This window comes from Mirounga angustirostris, unplaced genomic scaffold (genome assembly GCF_029215605.1).
Source record: "Mirounga angustirostris isolate CCGP_5_RB_7025 unplaced genomic scaffold, mMirAng1.0.hap1 SCAF_13, whole genome shotgun sequence".
NCBI classification, from domain to species: domain Eukaryota; kingdom Metazoa; phylum Chordata; class Mammalia; order Carnivora; family Phocidae; genus Mirounga; species Mirounga angustirostris.
The window spans coordinates 93,990,755-94,016,877 of NW_026991721.1; the positions used below are offsets into that span (position 1 = coordinate 93,990,755).

The 26,123-nt window shown below is 58.2% G+C and overlaps 1 protein-coding gene across 1 annotated transcript; it reads left to right on the forward strand.

Annotated features, from left to right (window-relative positions):
* The first annotated feature begins 772 nt into the window (after positions 1-772).
* TRIM29 (tripartite motif containing 29) lies at positions 773-24,350 on the forward strand. The gene is made up of 9 exons (XM_045892881.1): positions 773-1,573; positions 9,494-9,589; positions 10,392-10,625; positions 11,754-11,952; positions 14,550-14,651; positions 17,003-17,095; positions 19,188-19,283; positions 22,008-22,084; positions 24,288-24,350. Exons 1-9 carry the CDS (start codon positions 773-775, stop codon positions 24,348-24,350), a joined length of 1,761 nt encoding a protein of 586 aa, XP_045748837.1.
* Positions 24,351-26,123: the final 1,773 nt, after the last annotated feature.

Here is a 26,123-nt window from a genome sequence, read left to right on the forward strand (position 1 = left end):
GAAATAGGATACTTGAACAGGTTGTGGTGGGGAGGAAAGGAGCCTCTGCAGGTGACAGACCTAGGACAGTGCCTGGAAGTTGGCAAATAGGGTTCAATAATCAGAGGTCACTGCACTGCCCATCCTCCAGTCCAAATCCAACCAGACCCACCTTTCTCCTTAAGGTGAGGAGGAACTCCACTGTCCCAGGGTGGGAAATCTCTCCTCTGAAATCCGGGCCCGCAAATTATAAGGCTATCTGGCTTGCGTGACCCAGTTAATAGCCCTCTGTCCCGTAGACCTCGGCAGACACCTCACCTTTCGCCCCAGGGGCCCCTTGGCTCAGCAAAGCCTGCCCACCTAGGAGGACAGAGGTCCCCCGCTTCCTCGGGAGAAGAAGGTGCGTCAGAAAGGAGCAGGCAGACTGGTTGCTGAGCTGTGGAAAATAATTAAACCAGGGGAGAAACAAAACCCCACGTCCTTTAGAAATCGGGTGAGGTATGAATGTGCAGGGCGTGGCCCCCTGTGTAATGAGGCGCTCTGCTGGCTCCGGGAGCCAGCCGCCGGCTCTCCAGGCCCGTTGCGTCAGGCTTGGGCTGGTTGTTCCTCCTCTCCCCTCCTCCTCCTCCGCCCCCTCCTCCGCCCCCTCCTCCTCCACCTCCTCCCCCCTGTTCCCTATAGGTGTGTCTCTGGGTTCTGGCTACCTGACCCACTCCCCGCGCAGACGCCAGCCCGAGAGGTCACCCACCTGCAGCCCCAGCAAGTCCCAAACACACCAGCCAAGTGACGGGCCATGGAAGCCACAGATGCCTCCAGAAGCAACGGGGCCAGCCCGGAAGCCAGGGATGCCCGCAACCCCCTGGGCCCCAATGGTACCCTGGAGAATGGGGCCAAGGCCGAAGGCCAAGATGCCAAGACCACCAACGGGCACGGCGGGGAGGCGGCCGAGGGCAAGAGCCTGGGCGGTGCCCTGAAGACAGGGGAGGGCAAGAGCTCCCTGTTCTCGGGGAACGAGTGGCGGCGGCCCATCATCCAGTTTGTCGAGTCCGTGGACGACAAGGGCTCCAGCTACTTCAGCATGGACTCTGGGGACGGCAAGAGGTCCCCCTACGCCGGGCTCCAGCTGGGGGCCAGCAGGAAGCCGCCCCTCTCCTTCGCCGAGAAGGGGGAGCTGCGCAAGTCCATCTTCTCGGAGCCCCGAAAGCCCATGGTGTCCATCGTGGAGCCCGGGGAGGCCCGGCGGAACAGCTACCCCCGGGCCAACGGCGGCCTCCTGCGCTCCAAGTCGGGCTCCGAGGAGGTCCTGTGTGACTCCTGCATTGGCAATAAGCAGAAGGCCGTCAAGTCCTGCCTGGTGTGCCAGGCCTCCTTCTGTGAGCCGCACCTCAAGCCCCACCTGGAGGGCGCCGCCTTCCGCGACCACAAGCTGCTCGAGCCCATCCGGGACTTCGAGGCCCGCAAGTGCCCCCTGCACGGCAAGACCATGGAGCTCTTCTGCCAGACGGACCAGACCTGCATCTGCTACCTCTGCATGTTCCAAGAGCACAAGAATCACAGCACGGTGACCGTCGAAGAGGCCAAGGCCGAGAAGGAGGTAACTCGCAGGGGCATCTGCTCCCCTGGGTGCTCCTGGGCTTGGGGCCTTGAGTCTCTGCTGTCCCTGGCTCTTTCCGAATCCATTTGTCGCCCCTCTGCACCTGCACGCTGGGGGCCAGAGGGGGTTTCCCTAATCCTCTAAGGCCTCAGGAGACAGGGGCATTGCCTACATGAGCAAATGGAGGCTCAGGAATGACTGGGGGCTTGATCAAGGTCACAGGATAAGTTCAAATCGGATCAGAGAATCCATCCGGGCTCAAGCCTGGGCTCTGTGCCTGGCTGCAGTGTTTCTTCTTTTTTATTTTTTATTTTAGGGAGAGAGAATTCTTACCACCTGAGCAGGACTGAGCGCTGGGGCAGGGGTCGTGGGTGAGGAGGAGGGAATTTGGGGTCCACTTAAATGCTTTTTTTCCAGATACTGGGCAGCCCCCCACTGGGGTGAACCTCCTGGCGCTCAATGTGTGTGGTTGCAGGTGCACGTGCCTGTCAGGGGACGCTGCTCGGGGAGGGCTGCAGTTTGTGGGTGGGTGGGACGTACATATATGTGTCTGTATTGTATATGCAGCGGGTGTTTGGTGCCTGTGTTTGTATATGGGACAGGCAAGTGCATCTGCATGATGGCTGTCCGTGTGACGGTGCCCGGACCTCCCTGGGGAGGAGCAGAAGCTTGTGGAGGCTTGTGAAAGGGCTGCACACGGAGAGAAGGCGTTCTGGGCCAAAGGCTCAGCTGGGGTTGCTGCCCCTTGCCCCACAGATACTGGGCAGCCCCCCACTGGGGTGAACCTCCTGGTGCTCAATGCGGGGGACGTGGCCTTCCTCAACAGCTTCTCTCTACGCCTCCGATTGGGGCAGCCCGGGACCCCTCCCCGCCCAGGCTTCCTGGCCAAGAGTTAGCTGATCCTTTTTCTGTGCCCCTCACCCACACCCGTGGGCAGAGAGAGACGGGTTACAAATGGGAAAAGACGCAAAGATCCTCTTCAGGAGCCTTGTTTGGCCCAGGAAGGTGTTCCCAATTCCCCGGTGACCCCACCCCAGTCTGGCCTCAAGCCTCGGGCTGGGAGACAGTGACGGGGCAGGGCGGTGGAACCCATCCTTCAGGAGGTTCCTTGGGAAACCACAACAGAACCAAGGGGGCAATCATCTTCATCTGGTGCAACCCAAAAAACTGCAGAGCCTCAGACTAGGTTCTGGGAGAGCCAACCAAGTTCCAGCCCTGGTTTTTGCCTCTAGTTAGCCATCGGACCACAGACAAGTCCCTTGCATTCTCTCAGTCCTGGTTTCCCTATGTGTGTGAACCCAAGGTGTTGGACTAGATTGGTGGTCTTCAAATTCCCCCACGGAGTCCCAGGATTCTTGGAAATGTCAGGGATGAGGAGGGGGGCAAATTGGTGCCAAGAAGGCGGTGGCCTCAGGTGCCCACTTCCACTTCAAGCAATATACACGCTTATTTATCTGTTTTATATGTCGGGTTTGCACGCAAATTGCATCTGAAACCAGAGTGTCACCTAAAGAATACCCGAGTACCCCTGGAGGGCTGAAGGGTCTTGGGCAGCCCTCTGTGGAGGCGCTGGGAACTTGGAGTTCACCTTCAGGTGTTCGGAGCCACTGTAGGACTCAGAGACAGAGCCCTCGCCCTCGAGGGCTCACAATGTAGGTCAGGAGGCAAAGCTCAGACGCACAAACAAGCCCGGGGAGCATCCACCCAGTTACACAGAAGCAACTGTAGATCAACATCAAACCATAGCGGGCAGGATGGAGGCTGGCTGGAGTCCTAGCAATCTCCTCCGTCTCCTCCTTCACCTTGCAGACACAGGCCCCGGGAGAGGGAGGGACCTGTCCAAGCTAGTAGAGGGTAAGGAAGAAGTTCCCTAATTCTCTTCCAATATTTGAGAGCAACTGAGGGGAAGGGCATTGAGGAGATGGGATTCAGGATATGTGGGCTCTACAGGGGTTTCAGGGGAAAATGTCTGATCAATTGGAGTGACTTAAACAGCGGGAGCTTCAGACAGCATGTGTGTGCGCGTGCGCACGTGCATGTGTGTGTGTGTCTGTCTGTCTGCACGCACACCCCAGAGGCATAGGGGTGGTCAAGGAGGGGTGCAGGGTGGCCAGGAGACTGGGCTGGAGCACAGCTGTTTGTCTAGGCTTGGCTCTGCTGGAATGTCAGACGTGGGGGACATTGGTACCGAGCAGGGTTAGTGGGTTGACTGATTGAAATGAATAAGCATGTCAATCCTGGCTTCCTTTGGAGGCATCCCCTGTAGACCCAAACATCAGCCCACACACAGTTTTTTGCAAGGAGCCCTGTCCAGAACCTGTTCAGCAGGCCAGCTGGTGAAGGCCCGGGTGAGGTCATCTGAGACCGATCTTGAATGGTTGCACGAGGCTGCAGGTGACAGCCGGACCGTGGGTGCTCATCTCCTGGGTTTCGACTCTGCCTGTAGCCTCTGAGCGGGGGCCCTATTGGAGCAAAGGCCACTTGATGTGAAAACATGCCCATCCTTCTCTGGTGGATCCAAGATCAGAATGTTCCGATTCCACTCCAAATGTTAGAAGGGATCCTACAGATGTCCACTCCTCTGCCTCTGGACATTCCCCAGGCTGGATTAGGCTGATGAGATTACAGTGTACCTATCCATCCTTTTCTGTGTCTCTTTTTTTTTTTTAATATTTTATTTATTTATTTGACAGAGAGAGACACAATGAGAGAGGGAACACAAGCAGGGGGAGCGGGAGAGGGAGAAGCAGGCCTCCCACTGAGCAGGGAGCCCGATGCGGGGCTCGATCCCAGGACCCTGGGATCATGACCTGAGCCGAAGGCAGACGCTTAACAACTGAGCCACCCAGGCGCCCCCATCCTTTTCTGTGTCTCATGGCCCATCCTTCTGTCTATCCCAAGTCCCTCCTGCTGCATCGTATCAGGAAGGATCCTGTTAGGGGCTGGTGGGGGAGCTCCTGCTCTGGGACAGGGTGGGCGAGAACAGAGAGGGGTGACCTCCATGGATGCTGAGGGGAAGCAGTTTATCTTGGAACCTCTTTAGAGACAGGAGGCAGGGGAGGAGACATTCCGGTTTTTATGGAGCACCGGCTGTTTACCTGTCACTCCTGACAACATCACCACAGGGTGTGGGCTACCGCATCTATTTTAGAGATGAAGACATAGGCCCAAAGATGCCAAGAGACTTCTCCAGAGTCCCAGCATGGAGTGGCAGAGCCAGGATTCAGACTTTTCTGATGGCAGTTTCCTCTCTACCATTTTACACTTTGTTTTCACAGGATGGCAGGCTATCCTGGGGAGCGTGGGGGCGCGACGGGGGGGAGCGCATCCTCAGATTGGAATCACCTGGAGAATCAAGACTCAGCTGCCTGGGCCCTTCTCCAGGAGGTTCTCATTCAGGGGGTTGGGGCCTGGGATCTGTATTTTTAAGTCTCCCTTGGTGATGCTGATGTGTAGCCAGGTTGGGAATCAGGTATCTTGTCCAACATCACCAGGAGGAAATCGAGGCGTGGTAAATGTGGGGTGACTTTCTCAAGGGCCCACTGCCAGTCTGGAGACAGCTGGGTGCTACTCTGTCTACCCCGTCTTGCGCGGTCCCTGTCCCGACACCCAAGGAAGCAGAAGGGACTGGGAGCCCCCATCACGCAGACTAGTACTGGGCTATTTGACATCTGGGTGGAAATGGGGAAATCTACCCAGCATTTCAGATTCTTATCCAGATAATTACCGTTTGCCTGAGAATACAAATTTGGCAATTAACTGGCTCATTTGGCAAATATCAGAGCCAACGGCCCATGTGGTTAAATCAAGCCTGAGGAGGATCACAGCCTCATCCCCCCTTCCCTGGGGGCCATGCAGGTAACACCTGTCCAAGTGAGTGCTCAGGGGTGTCTGCAGCGGAAGGCCCATTGGATTGGGGCACCCCCCGCTGCTGTGCCATCACTCTGCTCTCAGGGAAACCTCTGCTCCCCCAAGGCCAGAGGGATTTGCGGGCAGGGTGGCCTCCTCCGTGCCCATCCCAGGCAACAGAACGAGAGGCAACTGGACGAGTGTGGGAGAAAGGAACAAAGGAGGCATTTAGGGATGGGCCTGGGCAGGGTGGAGGGAAGGAACCGGGAGTGGGAGGAATTGAGGAGGGAGGTGTAGATGGGGATGGAGGGGTGGGGGAGCTGAGGTCCCATCAGATATCAGGGGCTTTCGTCAGATGCCAAGGGAGGAGGGAGAGGGAGAGAGAGAGCTGGGGCCTCAGGGGGCGAGAAGGAGGGTGCGGGGAGGAAAAAGGGTTGACGAGGAAAGAGGCAGGATGGCCAAACTGTACCATCTGTGGGTTGGGGGAGTCTAGGCAGGCTTAAGTTAGCAGGCGTGAAGGGGAGGACAATGTCTGGAAGATTCAGAGAAGAGTCTAGAGGCTAAGAGGGCACATAATGAGATCTGATTCCTATTGTTACATTTTGGCCTTAATGGCTTTCTAGCTCTGAAAACTTGGGCAAAGTTCCTAATCTTTTCAGGCCTTAGTTTCTGCATCTGTAAAATGGGGTAACACCACTTGCAGATGAAAGAAGAAAAAGGCTGGTGCTCAATAATACAATTAGTGTCCTTCCTTCTCCTAGTTTTGTGGGGGAACCCACTATCTTGGAGCCTTCCTATGTTATATTCTTTCCCACATCTGCCTTTTCCAGCTTCAGGCAGCCCTGTTAGCAGGGAAAAGTTGCCAAGAGCCACACAGATGCTGCATACACCCCCAGGGGTCTCACCCCAAAGCCTCCTCCGCAGAGGGGAGCCCTCATCCCAGAGGCAAGAAGGGACCCTTGTAGCCGCACGGAGCTCCCAGTCCAAGGCCCCTTCCCCGGGCCCACTGTGTCCTGCAAGTCTGGTCTTGCAAGGCCCCCTCCCAGCCTGGGTCCGACTTCCCCCGTGCCCCAAAGAAATACGGAGCCGAGTCTCTCCTCCCCCCTGACTGAGTCTTCCGCCCACTGCTCCAGACAGTGTGTCTCCGCTTTCGACCCTGCCCTTGCATGCTTCCAGATCGGCTGCTCCCGCCCTTCCCTCCTGGGTCACTGGCCAACACCTCTGGCCCTCCTCGTCACACCTCAGCCGGCCCTGCTGCCTGCTTCCTTCCTTTTCTTCTGCAGGATGGACCCCCAGTGTCTGACTCCCTCTGCCCTTGGCCTGGGCTCTTCATTGTTCTAACCCCCTTCCTTTGCACTTGCTCTTGGGCCAGTGAATCCGCGCTTGTCGGGTGAGACTTCTCACCTGCAGGCCCCGACCCAGCCTCATGCTCCCATGGCTCCTGGCAGGTAGCCCCGGCACCTCTGCTCACCCCACATGAGTCCTCTGGCCTTAACCTTCTCTGGTCATACCGTTTCCCACGGGCAAGGTCAGCCTACCCTCATTCCCGTCCCCTCCCTCTGCTCTGTTCTCCCCATTGTCCTCCAAGTGTCAGTTCTCCACGATGCAGGCCTCTGGGCCCACACTTCTCCCTGTACCCCGACAGCTTACACACTATCCCCGGACCCAATACAGCGGCACCTGCCGTCCTCACTGCTGAACACCACCGAGGCCTCCCCTGATCACACCTGCCCACCCCACCCCCCCGCCCGCTCACTTGTGCCCCACTGGCCTGCACCCTCTCTTCCAAGCCCAGCAGGAGGGAGAGCACCCGGCACGGCTCCTAGCCCAGGGACCGTGCCCCGCACAGCGTGACGCTGGACCTCTGGCCGGGGCTCTCTCTGTGCCGGGCACTTTCTGAGAGCTTCACCTCCCAACTCCCAGCTCATCCATGGCCTCTGGGGGCAGACCTCTCACTATGTCCACAAAAGATAGAGCCACTGAGGCACAGAGAACTTAAGTCACTTGCAGAGGCCACCTGCTTAGAAGTGGTGGTAACTGGATTCAAATGTTTGGACTCCCAGTCCCAGCTCTGGGTGGGGTCCTTCCTGGCTCACCCGTGCTCATTCATGGGAGGGCTGCCCTCCCCCACCCTCAGCCACAGGCCCTGGGGCATGGGAGTGAATGAACTTTCGTTCTCTGCTTTCCCATCCATCAGACCTTGTTCTGGGGGTGCTGAGGTAGGGCTGAGAGACCCAGGGACCAATGCCCCCTCTCTAGCCGGGTCAGGAGGTGTCAGCTGCAGTGGGGTGGCTTCCGGCTCTCCCCTTCACCTGGGGCCTTGCTGGGAGCTCTCCTGGGATGGGCAAGGTGCCTGGCACAGACCCATTGTCCAGTCGTTTGTCTCTTCTTTATGGCTCAGATCCTTCCAGGCCACTGGATCTGCTCTCTGTCCTCTGCTCTCCACCTTCCCGGCACTGTGTCTGTTGGCTCCTGGCTTCTCCCCAGCTTTGTTCCAGAAACTAGGCCAAATCCCACCCTCATCTCCTTTCACTCCTTTCCTCCTGACAATCATTGTCCATCTCTGGTGATAGCATTTTCCATGGTGCGGGATTTGCTGCCCATTGCTGGTGGGGCAGATGCTACCTGAGAACCTGGAGTCTCCTTGCCTGGAGAGCCCAGGAGTGTGGGCAGAGAGGGGTTGTGGGGTGGGATCAGGGGTTTTCTGTCCGGGACCTCCACAGCTCTTCGTCCGGGCCTTCCCCATCTTCTCCACCTGCTCCCTGACCCTCTGGGCAGCCTTTCCAAGAAAGCCAGGGAAGCTCTCTCCACTCCCAATCCACTTCCCTGGGTGTCTGTGGAGGGACCCTAGTCAGCACCCCGTCGGCCTGGTGGAGCCCTCCAGAGGTGCGACATATCTGTACCCCGCTCAGGACTCCTTGCCAACAGAGCTCACATTCCTAGTGGCTTGTGGCTTCCTCATCTTGACTTTTCTTGTGGGTTCCTCAAAGAGATAGCTGGAGAAAGGCGTGGAACTCTGCTCAAAAGGTAGTGGGGAGACTGTGAGCACCCTAAGGCGTTCTTGGATGCCTTAGTCTTCCTGCCTGCGGGTGGAGATCACCCACCAGTCTTTCTAAGCTGGAAGATGTTTTGAGATCACTGGCAGGGGTCCCAGCAGAACAAAGAGGTGCCTCTTGGCCTGGCTGAATCAGCTTGGCCTTAGCTTCATGCCTCCCCTTCTGTCTCTGTTGTAGCTGCTTTCCAGAGAAGGCATTAACCCAATGGAAGGAAAATATTATCCGTACTTTCCGTATCCATTAGAGCTCACATCCCAAGGCACCTCGTCGGTCCTCTTCCCAACCCCACCCCCAGACCCCAGCAGGCTGCGTCCTCCCCTGAGTGGGGAATCCCTGGAGTCTGTTTGTCTTCTCTCCTCCTCCCTTTACTGCCTCCCCCACCTCACCGACCCCGAAAAGAAGTCCCTGTCTTGCCCAAACTGCGGACTGCACGGCCTTTCCCATAAACAGGTTTACAGCTGTGCCTGTCCAGACGGAATCCCTGCTGGTTGCAGCCTGGGCTCCTGCTTGCAACACAGGTCCCACGTCATGGCAGAGAAATGCTGCACACTGTTCCTGCCATGGGACACTCCCTGGGCTGGACTGGGCTGGGCTGGGTCCCCTTTCTCCCTGAAGCTTGAAAGAGGTAGAAGCTTCCTTCCCTCCCTGGTGGCCTCAGGTCCATTGAAAGGAGTGGGAACCCCATAAATGAACTAACCTTCCTGCTCACTTTGGGTGGGGGGACGTGGCAGAGGTTTACTCCTTATAAAGACATGGCTGGGACGCCTAGCCCCTGAGGCCCGAGTTTATAGCGACATACATCCAACAGTTTGACTTATTGCCAGATCCCTGGTGACAGGCTTGGGGCCTGGCATATCCGAGGTCCCAGTGACTGTTTGCAGAATACAGGCTGAAGGGCTGAGTGGTGAGCCCTGCCCAAGTTGGCTCCCTGGCTGGGCCCACTCCCTGATTCTCTGATGCTCCTGCACCTCCCTACCCCCGCCGGACTTCTCTAACCCTGGCTCCTTCTCTGCAGACAGAGCTGTCCCTGCAAAAAGAACAGTTGCAGCTCAAGATCATCGAGATTGAGGATGAAGCTGAGAAGTGGCAGAAGGAGAAGGACCGCATCAAGGTGAGCTGCCCCTGGGGCCATGGTCTTGCTGTATGCTCACCCCGCCTGTCCTACCTGGGAGGGGGCAGGCGTTGCCTCCTGTTCCAGGCCTCAGGCCCCCATTTATACTCCACACTTCTTTCTTCTGGGTTCTCCCACCCCCCTGGCATCCCCACCAATTCCCTTTTTAAGTCCGGGCCAGGCATTCAGGTGGAATCTCGTCTGTCAGCTAATGCTCAGTTGACACCATCCCAGCAAATAAAGAACCTAGATCAACCTGTCCTCCGGTGTGTCCTCCAGTGTCTACTCCGTGCACCAGACCACCCAGCCACCAAATGCATGACCTTGTCCTTTTACTGGTGCTAGTATGGCTGGATGGATACATGTCTGCCATGGTTTGAGTAATTGCAAACCACTATCTGAAATCACTGACTCTTGACCCTGGCTACATAAACAGCCTGTCAATTCACTTTCTGAACGATGTTTGGTTCTAGTTGAGGTTTCATTGAGCGCCACCTGACTCATGGGGTATCTTCTGGGTCCATGGAGTTGCCCAAGGTTGGAATGATGGCTCAAGTCAACCCACCCAGGGGAGGAGTCACAGATAGATAAAGAAGAGTGGGCTGTGAATGAACCTGGCCATCTCTATTGACATTCAAAGATGCCTTTGAATGAGATCCTTAGCCAAACGGGCTTGCTGGGTTGGGGCAGTAGAAATGTCCTGGTTCTGACTCTGGGTTGGGAACCTAAAGATACACCCCACTCGGGAGGTTTTTAAAATTCCCGAAACCCTCCTTCCTCTCTCCTCTCACTCTGGACCCAGAGCTTCACCACCAGTGAGAAGTCTCTCCTGGAGCAAAACTTCCAGGATCTGGTGCGGGACCTGGAGAAGCAAAAGGAGGAAGTGAGGGCTACACTGGAACAGCGGGAGCAGGATGCCGTGGACCAAATAAAGGTGATCGTGGATGCTCTGGACGAGAGGGCCAAGGTGCTGCATGAGGACAAGCAGACGAGGGAGCAGATGCAAAGCATCAGTGACTCGGTGCTGTTTCTGCAGGTACAAAGCAACTCCTCTACCATTCGATCCCTCAATCCTTACATCCACATTCCCAGAACCTTCATCCATCCATCCATCCATCCTTCCTTCCAAGCTCCATTCCATCTGCCCACTTAATTTTTCCATCTGAGCCATTTCCCTACCTACCCCAAAGATGGCACGCAAATATCACCTTGTACCAACTTCAGTTGATATGTACTAACGGTGCTCCAGGCTCAGTAGGAAAGAGTTGTGGGGTTGATTAGTGAGGTCTGCTTTGGGTATGGGGCGTGGCATAGAAGTGCTGCCTATGTGTTATCCTTGACCTTATCTGTCTGTCTATTCATCCACTCATCCTTCCAACTGCTAGAGTGTTTCGGGTACCACTGCATGCCCAGGACTCTGGTAGGTGCTGTGTAGAATAGAGAAGTATAAGACATGGTTTTTGCCCCCAAGGAGCTGCAATCCAGCTGCGAAGATAAGACCTGTACAATTAGAGAGCAATATAGAAGAGTATGTAATTAAATGATAAAGCGTGTGGTTCAGGAGATAAGTGCCCATGGAAGCTCTGGGAAGGGCAAGCATGCTGGAGTAATGTAACACAGCTTTGTGGAGAAGGTGGAATTTGAACTAGGTCTTAAAGGCGCATAAAGGTTTCAGAAAGAGGAGGGACTCTCCGGCGAGGGGAGAAGGGAGGCGAGAAGCACAAAGTGCAGAGGCAGGCTTAGAGGGTAGTTTGTAAAGGTGGCGGTAGCACCATGACTGACCCAGAACATTCTAGAAATACCTTGCATCTCCTCAGTGCTTTCACTCCCAAAGATGTCACAGCTTGTGTTGCTCTCAGAAACCCCTGTGAGGTAGGATGACATGTCTGGTTGAAGAGGTGGGAACCGTGGAGTCATATATCTGACTACTAGCACCATCAGGGATGTTAGCATCTAGTGGAGTTTGGTCAAACCCTTTCATTTTACAGAAGGAGAAAGGTATGAGGTGAGGACAAGTGGAGCTACTTCATAGCCGAGCTGTGTCTAGAACCCACAAGGCTCCCAGCGTTGAGCCTTCCAGCTGGACTGAGAGCTCCCTGCAGAGAAGTGTCCCCGTAGCTACTAAAGACCTAGAAAGTTAATGGCTTCTTTCCTTCCTTGGTAGGAATTTGGTGCATTGATGAGCAATTACTCCCTCCCCCCACCCCTGCCTACCTACCATGTTCTGCTGGAGGGGGAGGGCCTGGGACAGTCACTTGGCAACTTCAAGGATGACCTGCTCAATGTGTGCATGCGCCATGTTGAGAAGATGTGCAAGGCGGAACTGAGCCGTAACTTCATCGAGAGGAACCACATGGAGAACGGTAGGTGTCCTCTGTGGGCCTGCCCCACGGCCGTAGGCACTTTCCTCCCAGGCCGATCCCTGCTGCCTGGGCTGGCATCTAGCCAGCCGGCCTCTCATTGTCCCAAACCGCCCGTCCTACGCAAGGTGTTGGGACTAGGATTCAGGGATTGTAACCCTCCACTGAACCGGCTGCCAAGGTTATGTGGTGTTACGAGGGCCCCCAAGGGCAGCAAGCATCTGGGCATTAGCTGCACAGATGTCTCCTCTCTGTGGGTCATCCATCAAACCCAGGGACTGATTTCGTTCAGAGCTACATCTGATTATGGGGCCCAGCCCAGCACCTGTGTGGATGCTGCCACTTGTAAGGGCCAGGTGCTAACCTGGTGACTTTGCAGACTCCAGTAGACGTGACCTAGAACTGCATCACGCTGGGAAGGAGACCTGACCTGTCACCATGGCCGCACTGAGTGGTGTTGAACCCGGAGGCTGGACCTGGCCTCACGGGCTGGGCTGGGGACAATGGGACACATGTGTCTCAGTGATTCACCCGCTCCCCTGAAGACAGTTTCTCTTCTGAGTCACGCTGTCCCGTCCCCCACTGAGGCCAGGTGAATCACCTCACCGAAAGCCTCTTCATCTGAGAAACTAATCCATTAAGTCTTTTCTCAGCAGCCCAGCGCAGTCCCTTCAGGGCCTGAAGCTGGAGCACTTTCCCCCAAGGCCCCACCCGGTGGCCGAGGCCCAGCACAGGGCTTTAAGGACACTTCTGGCCCCAAACACCCAAAAGGAAGCGGTCCCTGTGTTTTGTCTCCAGGCGGAGCGTGTGATTCTTTGGGGATGACACGGGGATAATAGTGTGCCGATGGGCCGGGGCTTAGGGGGGCATCCATATATCCTGGTGATGGTGACATCACACAGTGTCCCTGTGAAATGTGAGGGACATTCAGTCACACCTGAGGATCCCTGAGGCACTGCAGCAAGACAATCGTTAGGCTTCCAGTGGCTTTCGGATCCGGAAATCCTCCTTCTGATGACAATTACGATGGCATTAGCCGTGGTGGCCGACAGTGACCGAGGACTCCCGGTGCGCCGGCTCTGTGTGAGCGCTTCACTTACCGTGGCTCACGTTCCCTGCAGGATGCACCGCATTTCACAGATGAGAAGCCTGAGGCTCAGAGAAGTAGCTTTTCAAAGGGCACGCAGCTGAGCAGGGGATGTAGTTAGGATTCACACTCTGCTCCTCGGCCTCCCGTGTCTTCCCATCCGGGAAGTTGCTGTGGCTGGTGGCCGAGCGGAGCGGCTGGGGAGTGTGAGGATCACGGTCCTTGGGGTACAAACCCAGGGGTGGAGCCCCTCCGCTGAGGTCTGCCCAGACGGAGGAGGGTGGCCCTGACTGGGCCAGGGTGGCCTGTGAGCCTTGCGGGGACCTCTGCCTGCTGCTCATGCGCTGTGCCATTTCTAGGTCATAACTGTGTTGACCATGGCCTCTGAGCAGCTGTGGCCCTGGGCCCTGTGCAAAGTGTGCAGGGAGGCACTGCGAGGAGTAGGGTGGGTGCTGATCATGTCAGTGGCCTTGCACCTGGGCCTGGGGCCCCGGGGCCTCCATGTTGGTCTCTTGGGAGTGTGTCTGGCTATAGGGCGGGGTGGGGGGGATGGGAGGCCAGAGAGTCAGACCTCCTCTCCTCCTGGATGCCAGCCTACCCATCAGACCAGGGACTCAGTCCTAACCCCAAAGGCCCAGGGACTGACCACCATCATCCTGAGCTTGTGGGGCAGGCAGGGGTGGGGAGCACTGTGGGAAGGGCCAGGCCAACACCTGGGAGGACACGTGTTTGTCGTGGAGTGCCCTCCTGTGTGTCAGACCCCTGCTAGGTGCAGGTGGTGGAGATGAAGGATGAGGGCCCGAGCCACTCATTCCTTCTCTTGCCCGGGGGAGAGGGAGGGGCAGAGGGAATGTGGAAGATGGGGAAGGAATGGGGTGCGGGGCAGCTGGGGGAAGGCAAGCGTGGCACCACCGATTTGTCTGGGTTTGAGGGTATACTGGTGGCTGGGGAGTGGAGTGGGGAGAGTCAGGGCCCCTCCACACAGCTCACTCCCCTCTGCGCGCCTCTGCTCAGCTGGCTGGATCCCTGGCCACAGAGGCCGACGCTCGGAACTCATTCCATCCCCGTGGGCTGCTGACAGTGGATGGGACAAAGTGAGGATGTAGGGATGAGGGCTCACACCCCAACTCTGCCCTTATTGGCCATGTGACATTGGGCAAATAACTTCACTTACCTCCTGAGCCTCAGTTTCCTGGTCTGACGCGTGAGGATCTCCAACAAATAAGAGATGGATGTCGGTGGCACCTTGTAAACTGCGAGGTGCTGTGCCTACGGTCTTACTCATGGGGGTCAGCCCAAGGAAGTAGATGGATCCCTGCAGACCCTCTCTCACGTCCTAGCAGCTCAGGAGCAGAGGGGATGCTGGGCAGGGTGTGGTCTTCTCTGAGTTTGGAGAACCTCGCCTCTGCCTGGGACGGAGGGGCTGTGGGCTGACTCAGCAGAGCCCAGGGTGCCCCCAAGGGCCCGCTTCTCCCCACCTGCCCCTCTGATGACCGGTCTCTGTCTCTCCCAGGGGCTGACCACCGCTATATGAGCACCTACACTAACAGCTACTCAAGCGAGTGGGGCACACCTGATACCATGAAGAGATACTCCATGTACCTCACACCCAAGGGTAAGAGAGAGCAGCCTGCCCCTCAGGGCCATGGGCCCGGAGACTCAGCCGGGTTCTGCCCTGCCAGAGTGACCGTCACTGGGTTTGCCCGCGGAAGTCCGGGCGCATACCTGCTGTCCTGGTGGAAGCAAAAACAGTCCCCTCTTCCTCCCTCAGAAGCATCCAGGTTAGAGATAAATTACCGGCACCTGCCCCTCCTGGCTTCCCTCCCCTCCAGTCCCTGCCTCCAGTCTGAACACATCCTTCCCTTTCCTTCCAGAGGGTCTTCTGGCTGCTATTTTCTCCAGCAACCATCTGCCGGGCCTGAGCTGTGTTCTGCTCCTGCTTGCGTTGTTGTAGTCCTGGGGGAGGGCCGTTCTGCTCCTCAAGGACAGGGAGATAGCCAGCTGGTCTACCTTTCCTCACCTCTCCCTCCCGGCATGCCGCCTGGCCCTTAGCCCTCCCTCTCTGGATCCTGGATGGTCCCGGCCTGTGCCAGCCTGGGTGGAGTATAGACCGGAGCCTGCCTGTCCTTGGCCTGGGGAAACCTATTGCATCTTTTTGCACCAGCAACAAACCACAACAATGACCGTTACATAAGGGGGAGGGGGGGTGAGCCAGGTGTGTCAGCCCTCAGATAGAGGGGGTGTGTGTGCACGCGTGATGGAGTGGTCTTCAGAAGAGTGGGGTGTGGGGAAAAGCGAGAAAGGAGGCAGGGAGATGTGGGGAAGGGGCTGGGGACAGGGGAGCGCCCAGGCCTGAGCGCTGATTCATACACCTCAGACACACACACACACACACACACCATGGGAAGGGCGTAGGGGATTTAGAGATGAGCTCAGCGGGAGGAACCTCTGTTGCTCCACCCAATTTGAAAACAACACCTGGGCCCTGGCAGAGGCCTGGCGAGGCACCTGGGCAGCCGAGTCCCCCCTGCCCCACATTCTTGGCGTGGGCCAGGCCAGCCAGCCTGGCCCCTTCCCTTCCCAGGGCGCTGTCCTTGCAGCCCAATCCTTGAGCCGGTGAGCGGCATTAACCAGCCTCCCCAGTGTCCCTTGCCCTGGTCGGTCCTTCTGAGGACCCCGATGTGCATTGATCCCCTCAGCTGGTCCCTGCTTGGTTCCCCCAGCTCCGTAGGGGACCGAGGGGGGTGTGGGTTCCACTGCAGTTTGTGGGGAGAGGAACAGAGCAGCAACAGGGGACAGAGGGAGGAACACCTGCCAAGATATTGTCCTTGAGCCAGGACCTGGGGACCTTGGTCCTGAGAGGAGAGAAATTCAGCTCAGATGCTAGGAAGTCTTTCAGCTTGTCACTGAGTCAGGAGGTGATATTTGTAGGTGGAAGAAACAGGTTCATCCGGTGTCCCTGCCCTTGCACTGAGAACAGGAGGAAGGAGGAAATCTGCCCTCTGGGAGCTCCCAGGCTCAGGGTAGAGGCAAGGGAAGGGCCAGGGAGAGTCAGCAAGGGGATTGGGAGATAAGGCCACCCAAGGGCCACTGGCATGAGTCTGGGGGCTCTGGGGCAGTGAGCTCAGGCAGTAAGACTTCCCAGTGGAGGCTGGTTTCCAGGTCCCTGAAAGACGGGCAGTGTGCTCAGTAAAGAGGCATGACCGTGATGGACAGAGGCCACCCAGGTGAGAGGACCCATAGGTGCAGAGGCTTACAGAAGGACCAGCAGGTGCTTGGCCAGGCAGGCCAGATCCGGGAGCGGGGTGTTCGTTAGGTGGGAGGGGAGGAGCTGATCGAAGGACCCGGACACATGTGGGGAGCATGCCTTCTTCATCTGTAAAGTGGGAGTATGGAGCCCACTCTGCCATCCTCTCAAGATTGTTCTGAGAACCCAAATTCGGAGGCTCCTGAGCAATGTGAGGTCTTGTTCCTGGAGGGGGAGCACCTGGGAGATGTTTGTGGCCACTGGTTCATCATCACTGGCGAGCCCTCACCTGGCCAAGGGCCCAACACCTGTGCCCCCCACAGCTGCCATGATCCTCCTTTGTCACAGGCACCCCATCTCCCAGCCTCTGGGGTCTCCGTCACACAGAAACTGGCTCAGGAGGGAGGTGTCGGCTTCTCCAGCCTTGGTGATCCTCAAAGCCGCCCAAGTAGGGTGACCATACGTCCCTGTCTATGCAGGAGGCTCCAGGTGCTCCTGCTTACTTACTAATAGTCTTCCTTTCACTCTTAAGTGTCCTGATCAGGAGGGAAAATTAAGCAGCTGCCTAATCTAGACCCAGAGGAGCTGTCTTAGTGGTGGAACCCCGGGTCCTGGGACAGGCAGTAGGAGCTGTCTGGGGACAAGGAGTCCCCCATAACCCCCTCAAGTCAGAAGCCACGGGCCTGCCTTGAAGCTGACTCAGCTCATCTGCTTCACAGGTGGGGCCAGGACAGCCTACCAGCCGGGGTCCCCCAGCCGCCTCTCCAAGGAGACCAACCAGAAGAACTTCAACAATCTCTATGGCACCAAAGGTGAGAGAGTGGCTCAGCACAAGGAGGGGCAGGGCCTGTGGGGGGTGGGCCAGGGGCCGGGGGGCTGGACTCCCCAATGTGAGGGGAATGTGGAGAGGTGGGATGGGCTTAGGGACCCAGAGACAGGCAGGGAGGAGTCCTACTGAGCTCAAAGTGTGTGTGCGTGTGTGTCTGTGTGTGTGATGGTGTGTGACATCATCAGTTAGGCTGTGGGGAGGCAGCCTGGAAATCCCTGAGTCCATAGGATCTTCTTCTCCCTGAACAGTGAGTCAGGGAAACCGGAAGGGGGGGTTATGTTTAGCAAGTGTTGTGACCCAAGGACCTGCAGAGGACCTGGGCCCTTTGCTGATGGGTGCACGTCTGTGTTGAGAAATCATGATGGTTAAGACAGACTAGAGTTTCTGCAAGCGGGATGGATGGTAGGACACAAAGCAGGGCCGTCCCTGGAGATCCAGGACGTATTGCTGCCATGCCAGGTGAGGGACACGTCCTTAAGACCCAGAAAAGGTGATTGAGGGGTGGAGCCGTGGCTTCCTCAGGGAGAGCTACTGAGCATAGACACCCCTCTGCCCAGTGTGGCGAGGGCACCCTTGTGCCAAGTGTAGGGCCATGCGCTTGAAGAGCCCAGGGTTTTGGAGGCTCTGGGGTGCCTGCCAGACATGTGCAGGGAGGGTGGGCCTGGGGCAGCTCCACCAGACACGGCCCCGGGAGGTCTCAGGTGGGGAGTGGGGGGCTTCTTCAGTGAGGACACGGGCCCTGAGAGATCTGGAGGGTCAGGGGCACCTGTAGACAGGGCAATGGCCAGGCCTCTGTGTCAGGGTTGGATGCCCATGGTTACTCCCACATGCACGATAGGCTGTGCACTCCAGGAGAGCAGAAGCTGGGTTTCTCTGGCTCACTACTGCAATCCCACGGCCCAGAAGGAGGGGCTCAGGGAACATGAGTCAAAAGAGAGGAGGGGTGGACAAACGAGTGAATGAAAGGGTGGGCCTCTGGCCCCTTGGAGCTCTGGGTGGATGGGCCCACTGGGATGTGGCAGGGGTTCACAGTGGGGCGGGCAGACACCCCCAGCCGCCTCTGACTCCTGAGCCCCAATGTCAGGCCCCCGCCCTCCTGCAGGCGGCTGTGGGAGAGGACCACCAACCAGGACTGGGCCCTCCGCCATGGAGTGAGCTGACTGGGGACAGTCCCAGTGCTCTGGGCTGCTGAGAGGGCGGGCCCGGGGCAGGTGCGTCATCTGTGGGGGGCTCTGAAGCCCCCAGACTTGAGTGCCCTCATGGTGCTCCTGCTGTTCCTTCCACACCCTCCCCACTGCCTCTCTCCTCTAGACTGCAGGGGCGTCCTTCTAAGCGGACCCTCGTCAGCCTCTTCCACTTGGCAAACAGAGTGTCAGGACTTGTACCAACTGCCTCTGTCCCCAAGTTTTAGCATGTGTTTATATTTATTTATTTGTTCTTTCATTCACCCATCAACCATACAATGAAATCTCCTAGGGACCAGGCTTCACACCAGGCGCTGGATGTGATGCTGGGCCAGATAGGTGTGTCCCCTGCCCCCAATTAAACTTGCCACTATAACACGGGGGGACAAATGGGGAGCAGAGTGACGTGAGGCCTGGGGCTGAGGCACACACAGACTGGGGGAAGAGGACAGGGAAGCTGACACCAGAAGACCCAGCACATTTGTTAAGGATGGGAAGCAGGTGGAGTATCTGCATCGTGCCTAGGGCAAGAGAGAGCCTGGGGTGTTGGCGGGAGCTCAGAGGCAGCCCAGATGGAAGGTGGGGTGTTGGAGGGTTGCTGAGGGAGGTGAAGCCAGGAAGTGGAGGTGGTGGTGAGGGGGGCAGGCAGGCAGCAGCCCCCGAAATCGGCTGTGTGCTGGTTAAGGACTAGGTACCTGAGTCTGAGCACCGTGGGCCTTCAGGGGCGTCAGGGACTGGCCGACACTTGGTGGTTTAGGACAACTTTGATGGTGGGAAGGATTGGCAGGAAGCGTGCCGAGGGGCTGGGCAGATTCACAGAAATGGTCTCGCCCTGCCCGCCACCCCCATGCCAGGCTGCGCGGGTCTGATGCGCCTTGCTGTGCCCCCCAGGTAACTACAGCTCCAGGGTCTGGGAATACTCCTCCACCATTCAGAACTCTGATGAGGGGCCTGCAGTCCAAGGCAGCTCCTCCTTCTCCCTGAAAGGTGAGCTCTCCCCGCCCCGCCCTGCCTTTCCTGTCCCTCTCCAAGCTCTGCTCTAGCCTCCGCTCCCTCCCTTACCAGCCACCCACCCTGGAGGGGACAGACCCCGACCTGAGAGCCAGGGAGCTGCCTCCTCCATCCGAGTCTCAGCTGTCAGGGGAGCCTGAGCCCAGGGCTTGTTTCAGCGAATGCTGGTCCCTAACAATGAGCTGCATTGTCAGGGAGGTGGGGACGCCACACCCCACCCCTGCCCCTGACATCCCCAGCGGGCTTCCATCAGGCCTAACTGAGTCCTCCTGCTGCAGAAAGTTTAGCTTTGTTCAGCCAGTGCCGGCCGGCCTCCGTTGACTCTAGAACACTGTGGCCACGTAGCAGCCTGCCACATCCTGCAGAGCCAGAGTCCTGTCAGGCCCTTTTCCAGAAAGGCAGGACTAGACTAGATCTCTAAAGCCTCCCAAGTCTGACTCAGCTCCCCAGACCAGGCTGAGTTGGCCAGGCCCCTCCTGTCTCTTCTGAAAGGCCCTAGGGGCAGCTCTGTGGGCTGTGGTGTTAGCCAGTCTGTCTTCTGACGCCCGAGACCATCTGGCCTGGATGCAAGGATACCGGGCTGGCTGGGGTCAGGGAGAGGGAAGAGAGAGGGCAGGGCAGGCAGGCCCCCAAGCAGTGGCCTTCGAAGGTGGCTTTATCATTCAGTTGTCCCTTCCAGGCTGGAATCCCAGCCTATCCCCAGGGCAGGGATTCTTGGAAGGACCGGCTCACCTTGCTCACCTTAGAAGGTGAATATGACTGGAGGGACCCAGCCTGCAAGACCCCCGGGGGATGTCCTCTCCCCAAGCCAGGCCTGGGAAACTCTGGCACATGCCTTGACCTGTCTGGCTCCCAGCAGTCCCTCCCTGCTCTCTGGTCAAGCCTAGATCAAAGGCTACAGGTCAGGGAAGACGGTCACCTCCGGTGTGATTTGGAGCTTTCACGCTCCAGAGTATCTCCCCATCGGCTTGCAGCGCCCCCCCGCCCCCCGCCCCGCAAAGACCTTGCCCTAGGAGAGCCCCTCCTCAAATACACCGAGCCCCGCCCATGAGGCTGGCCCCCACCTGTTCCTACTCCAGCAGTCCTGGAGGGAGGCTCCCGCATCTCAGCACCCCAGGTTGAGGTGTGACTGCTGCTGGCCCCTTCTGGGACCAGGCTGTGCTGTTAATCCCTCTCTCTCTCCCAGCAGGCACTGGGAAAGCCCCCTATCAGTTCACCACCTTGGGACAGGCCACCACAGAGTTTTCCAAACCACTGGACGGCAGTGGGCGGTTTAAAAATAATCCTGGTACCTGCCTGTCTTCCCTCCCCTTCTCTCTCCCACAGCAGGGCAGATGGGACATCCTCTGGGGCTCTCTGCCACTTCTAGGGTGTCCTGGTCCTCCTCCCCAGAGTTGCTGGAAGAGGGATGCATCCCCCCCCACCCCCAGCACCATCCCTAGCTCACCCTTCCACTGGACTTCTGTCTGCTGCACAAGGCTGGTCTTCTGGACCACCCCCTGCCCCCATCCCCATCCTCACCTCTCCTGCGTGGCTGGCGTGGGTTTTTCTTTCTGGGAACTGCGAATTGAGATCTGAATTCCTCCTCTCTCCACCTCCCACTCAGGACCCATGAAACCCTCTTTCCAAGGCTGCCCCCCCACCCCCAATGCAGGGAGAGACCCGGGTTCTCTGCTCCGTCTCCACCCTCTTGCTAAATGCAAACGGTGGGAAGGGTCAGCCTGGCTGGCTCATCCTCCCTTACAGTAGCCGGAACGGGGCTCTGGGCTGCCCCAACCAAGGACAGACCCTATTTATTTCTTGAGCTTCTCCTGTCGGGGTCATAGTCTGTTCCTTCCCAGGCCCCGAGGCCTGTCCCTGCAGGCCCATGGCTGAGACCAGGAGTGCTTTCCACAGTTCTGTGGCCCAGAGCTCCTTACAGATCCCACTGGGCTGAGGGGGAGCAGGGCAGGTGGGAGGACCAGGCCCAGATAGCACCCACGTGCTCCGGGCCCCGTGGGCTTGCGGTCTTAACCGTGGACCTGAGCCACATGGCAAGTGACTGCCTGTCCCTGGCCCCAGCCTCCTGCTCCTAGAACGGGCAGGCGAGAGGCCCTGGAACCGGGCAGGAGGAACATGAGGATGGGCTTCAGCATCCAGCAAAACCTGGGTTCGCATCCTGACTGCCGCTTCCTGGAGGTGCAGCTCAGGGCAAACTTCTCCCAGAAACGGGGTGAGGGTTAACGAGAAGACCTGTGCGAAGGTCTGCACGGTGGGGAGGGGGAGCCCTGGCCGTGCAGCATAGTCCGTTGGAAAGGGCGCCTCCCGGTGGAGACCCTGGCCAGTTGTGCTCATGGGAAGGGGCGGGGTCCGCGGTCTGAACCTTCAGGGCTCATGGGGGGACATCCTTGCGGAATAATGTGATCCTGATCCGGACCTGGATTTGGAGGCGACACTCCCCTGCCGCCTGGCCCAGCCCACCTGGCCTTTTCCTCCGCCCTCTGTTTGCCTGGGTGCCTCCTCCCTTTGGCCAGCCTCCCCAGGATTTCCCCCGGTGCCCACCCCCCAGCTGCTGCACATCTCTTCAGGGGTCGCTGCCCTTGGTAGTGGGCTGGTTGGAGCTTGGTGGTCACTTTGGAGATGGTACCCATGCTGCTGTGTTCCCCGGAGGCCCCAGCAGCCAGCCCTCCTTCCTCCGACCAGTGCCTCCTGTCTCTGCAGGCTATCCTTCCCTCATCAGGAGCCAGAGCCCCAAGGCCCAGCCCCAGACTTGGAAATCTGGCAAGCAGACTTTGCTGGTGAGTGAGGGGCTGCCAGGACAGCCTGTCTGGGCATAGGCATGTCCCGAATGGGCACTGAACGGGGCTCCCCGGGGGGCAGCTGGTCATCAATCACCCAGGGGAGGTGGTGGGAGGATGTGACCTCCCCGGGCCATCGGACAGAGGGAGGGGGCAGCAGGGCCTGAATTCCTGCATTCAGTGAAAGGTAGCAGAGACCCAGGGCTAACAGGCAGTGCATCTGGGTAAGCATGCCCTTTCTGGGCCTCAGTTTTCTAATCTGTAAAGTGGGCAGCCCTGATTCTTTAATTTGGCAAATGGTTGCTGGGTGTCTGTACTTGCTGAATGGGGACTTTGTCCCCATCAGCTCTGCGAGTGTGAAATGCTCAGTCCAGGGGACAGACATCCTAATGATGGGTCCCACCTTCCTGGGGCCATTCCCCAGCTCTGACAGCACAGAGGACGTTGGGGTGATAACATGGTGAGGCAGAGCCTGTAAAGTCAGGAATAGAGATATTTAGGGGCTCAATGGCTAATGTCCCTGAACTGGGAATTGAAGAACCACACAAGAGGGGAGCGTGGCCTTGGGGTCTGGCCAGCTCAGGGGATCCTAGGTGAGTCAGATTCCCTCTCTGAGACTCTGTTTCTGCAGTTTTGTAATGCAGTACTGAGATACGGTGGTCCCTGATGCCCCTCCGACCTGACCCCCACCCAGGACCTCAGTGAGCAGGGCCTTCCTTCACAGGCTGACTCCACTGCCCTGAAAGCTTCTCTCCTGGGGCCGAGGCAGACAGACAGCTGCCGGGGGATATGGGTGGCAGCAGGGGCTCAGCCGGGGACAGGGGCTAAGGTCCCCAGTTCCCTGCCATCTTTGCATTTGGAGGTCAGAGCATGGGGAGGTGATTTGCTCCAGGCCACGGCAACTGGGGCTGGTTTAATTGGAGAGAATCTTTAATTTGCTGGTGATGGGAGCTAAGTGATTGCGTGTGTAATTTGGAGCTGGGCCCAGGGGCGTTGCAAGAGCAGGACTGCAAAAAGCAGATATGGGGAGGAAAAAAAGAGGTGTTTTGCTCCTGGACTCAGTCCTTGCCCTCCCTACCACACACTCTTCCACCTCCCAGGGCCTGGGTCTCAGCAGAGAAAGCTCATTACCGTCTTGAGACACTTGCTTGGCAGGGCAGGGTTCCCATGTCTGTGGCTAGCATGCAGCGCCGGAAGAATGGATGCAGGTGCTCGCGTGGGAGGGAGGTTGTCCTGGGAGTCAGGATGCCTGGGGTGTGGCCCTCACCATTGTACCCACTTGCTGTGTGGCCTCCTGCGAGCCTTTCTTCCTCTGCTGCAGTTCTCACAACTGTAACAGGAGTCGGGGGCCTGGATGATTCTATAGCCCATCCAGCTCTGACGTGCTATGACCCTGAACCAGGGAGCTGACTGGGAGCAGAGCAGAGCTGGGAAGGTTGTTGCCGGCTCTGTGCTGAGACCGCTTCCTGAATGAGGGGCCAGGATGAGAGAGGCGAAGGGGCTGGGCTTGGGGACCCCACCTCCGTGTTGGGCTGGGCAGTTATTTGCCTTCTCTGCACCCTCTCTGTCAGAGGAATCATGCGGAGAGCCCAGAAGCAAATGCCTGATGCCCTTGAGACTCAAGGAGCAATCTGGAGACATGGGTGGGGTTGTGGGGGTCGTGGGGGAGCTGTGGAGCTGGACTGCCGGGGCTTGAATCCCAGCTCCCCTACTCACCAGCTGGGTGGCCTTGGGCAAGTTTCTTAGCCTCTCTGTGCCTTGATTTGTTCATCTATAAAATGGACATGGTAATAGGAACCCACTTAATTGGGCGGCTGTAAAAACCCCACGAGTCCTTCCATACAGGGCACACGTAACAGCACAGCGCAGTTCTGGAGAGGTGACAATGCTGTGCGAAAGGGAGCTGGTGGTGCTGGGGCGGGGAGGGGGGCTCCTAGGCCATGGAGAGAAGGTTGGATGAGGGGCTGAGGTTCATGCTCATCAGCCGGCTGGCGGGAATGAACTCTGAGTGGGATATGAACCCGGAGACTCTGATAATATTGGGTAGATAGAGCCTGCGGGTTGGGCCACAGGCCCCTAGAACCATGGGTTCAGAGGACCGCTGCTTCCCCGGGGGGACGTGAGGCTAGGGTGGGTCTGGCTGGTCGGCTCTGCTGCCATCTGCCCTCCCTAACTACTCTTGTTTCCCTCCCCTCCCCGACAGTCTCACTACCGGCCCTTCTATGTCAACAAAGGCAATGGGATGGGGTCCAACGAGGCCCCGTGAGTTCCAGACAGGCAGCACACCGAGGCCCTGGCACCCCTGCCCTCCCCGGCTGATCCTGCTGCTCTCGCTACTGTGCTCATCTGCGTGGAAGGGGGACCCCCTCCTCCGTCCCCCCGTCAGCCAGGCCCCATCCAGGCCCCTCTCCAGCTTTGGGACTTCTAATGGTCACCATCTCTCCTGTGCTCAGAGACCAGCCATCGCAGGGGTGGGAGATAGGTTGGCTTCTCTCCCCTAATCCACCACCCTCCTCTTGGGTGGGGTTGCTGGGGCCCACGTGGTGGCAGCCTGCCTCTCCCACCCATGCCCCTGCTGTCATGAGGCCTGTTGGCCGTTTCTCTCCAAGGCTTCTTCCCCGTGATGTGGTCAGTAGGTGCTTGGCCAGGATAGTTGCCCGTCTCTCATCCACGTGGGCCCAACTTCTCCTTCCCACCAGCCCGGCCCCAACAGGAGGCCGAGCCTGCAGCCCTGGGCCGCCGTGGAGGGGAAGCTCTCAGGGTCTCAGCATCATCCCCACCTTGCCGGGCGTCACCGTAACCGCGCGGAGTCCCGAGGTCCCTGGGGATGGGCTCTCCTGGCTGCAAGGATGGTCTTAGCCAAGATAGGTCCCTCTTCTACCTGCTGAGATAAGCAATTCCCTCAACATGATATAATCCATCCATGAACATAGTTCCTGGCCCAGCTGCCCAAGGGACATGCCATTTTCCTCTGGAATCCTGGTTGTCCTGCTGTTCTGTGTCCTCCCTGGCGACAGCAAGTGAGCAGGCCGGGGACGGTGTGTCTCGGCTGGTCACTTGCAATTTCCAGGTAACTGCTGCTGTTATTTCTAAGGGTAGCTTACCCACCGCCGCCCACCCTCATCCACTGCCCCCATCCATCTTCCTCCTCCCTCTGACTACCTTCCATGTCACACGCTGTCATGGGGCGCAGGGCCTGGAGAGGGACCAAAGTAAGAGCAGCAAGGTGGGGCCCTTCCTCCTCTCACCATCCCTCCCAAGGGCCCTGGGGGCAAGGAGGCGGGGGCCAGCTGGCCAGGGGGAGAAGGGGGGCATTCAGCTTGGGCTTTCCCCTCTGGAATAAACCATTGATCATGGACTTCTTTTGTATTGAACAAACATGTCTAGAGGGTCCCCAGAGGGACTGGTTGCAGGTCTTCAGGACACTTTCCCACCACTGATTAGTGTGGGGTCATCTTTCCTCTTTCCTCCAGAAGACATGGCTCCATCAAGTCTCCCTCTCACCCCATCAGAGCCCCTGGGGTGCAGTGCAGGAGACTGGACCTTTGTTCTTGGTGGGCCTCACTAACAGTGAACAGAAGGGAGGATGGGGGGAGTAGGGCACCCTGGGGTACGCTGAATACCCTGAGGCCTGTGAGTGCTCAGACCGCCCCCATCCCCTGTCCCCATCCTCGGTCCCCTGTCCCCATCCCCCACCCCATCCCTGTCCCCATCCTGGGTCCCCTGTCCCCATCCTGGGTCCCCTGTCCCCATCCCCTGTCCCTGTCCCCATCCCCGGCAGGGAGCAGGACCCCAGGAATGGCTGTGTATAGGCTGGAGTGGAGACTGGTCAGGGGCTTCTCTGTGGTGGGGAGAGCTTCCTGGGCAGGGGGACCCCACAGCCAAGGCCTGGCAGAAGAACCACCAGGCTCCTGAGGGCAGCACCCTCCTGGGCTTGGGCATGCAGGAAGGAGAGGAGCCTGGAGGGGTAGTCAGGGAAGGTTTCCTGGAAGAGGTAAGCAAGACAGGAGGAAGCATGACTTGGAAGAGAGGGAAAGAG

What these genes read in the sequence shown, in the direction of transcription:
- TRIM29 (XM_045892881.1), top strand. Translation starts at nt 773, where the DNA reads ATGGAAGCCACAGATGCCTCCAGAAGCAACGGGGCCAGCCCGGAAGCC. An exon ending in CATGTACCTCACACCCAAGG is followed by an intron (nt 14,652 to 17,002) that starts GTAAGAGAGAGC and finishes TCTGCTTCACAG; the next exon opens with GTGGGGCCAGGACAGCCTAC. An exon ending in CTGGCAAGCAGACTTTGCTG is followed by an intron (nt 22,085 to 24,287) that starts GTGAGTGAGGGG and finishes CCTCCCCGACAG; the next exon opens with TCTCACTACCGGCCCTTCTA.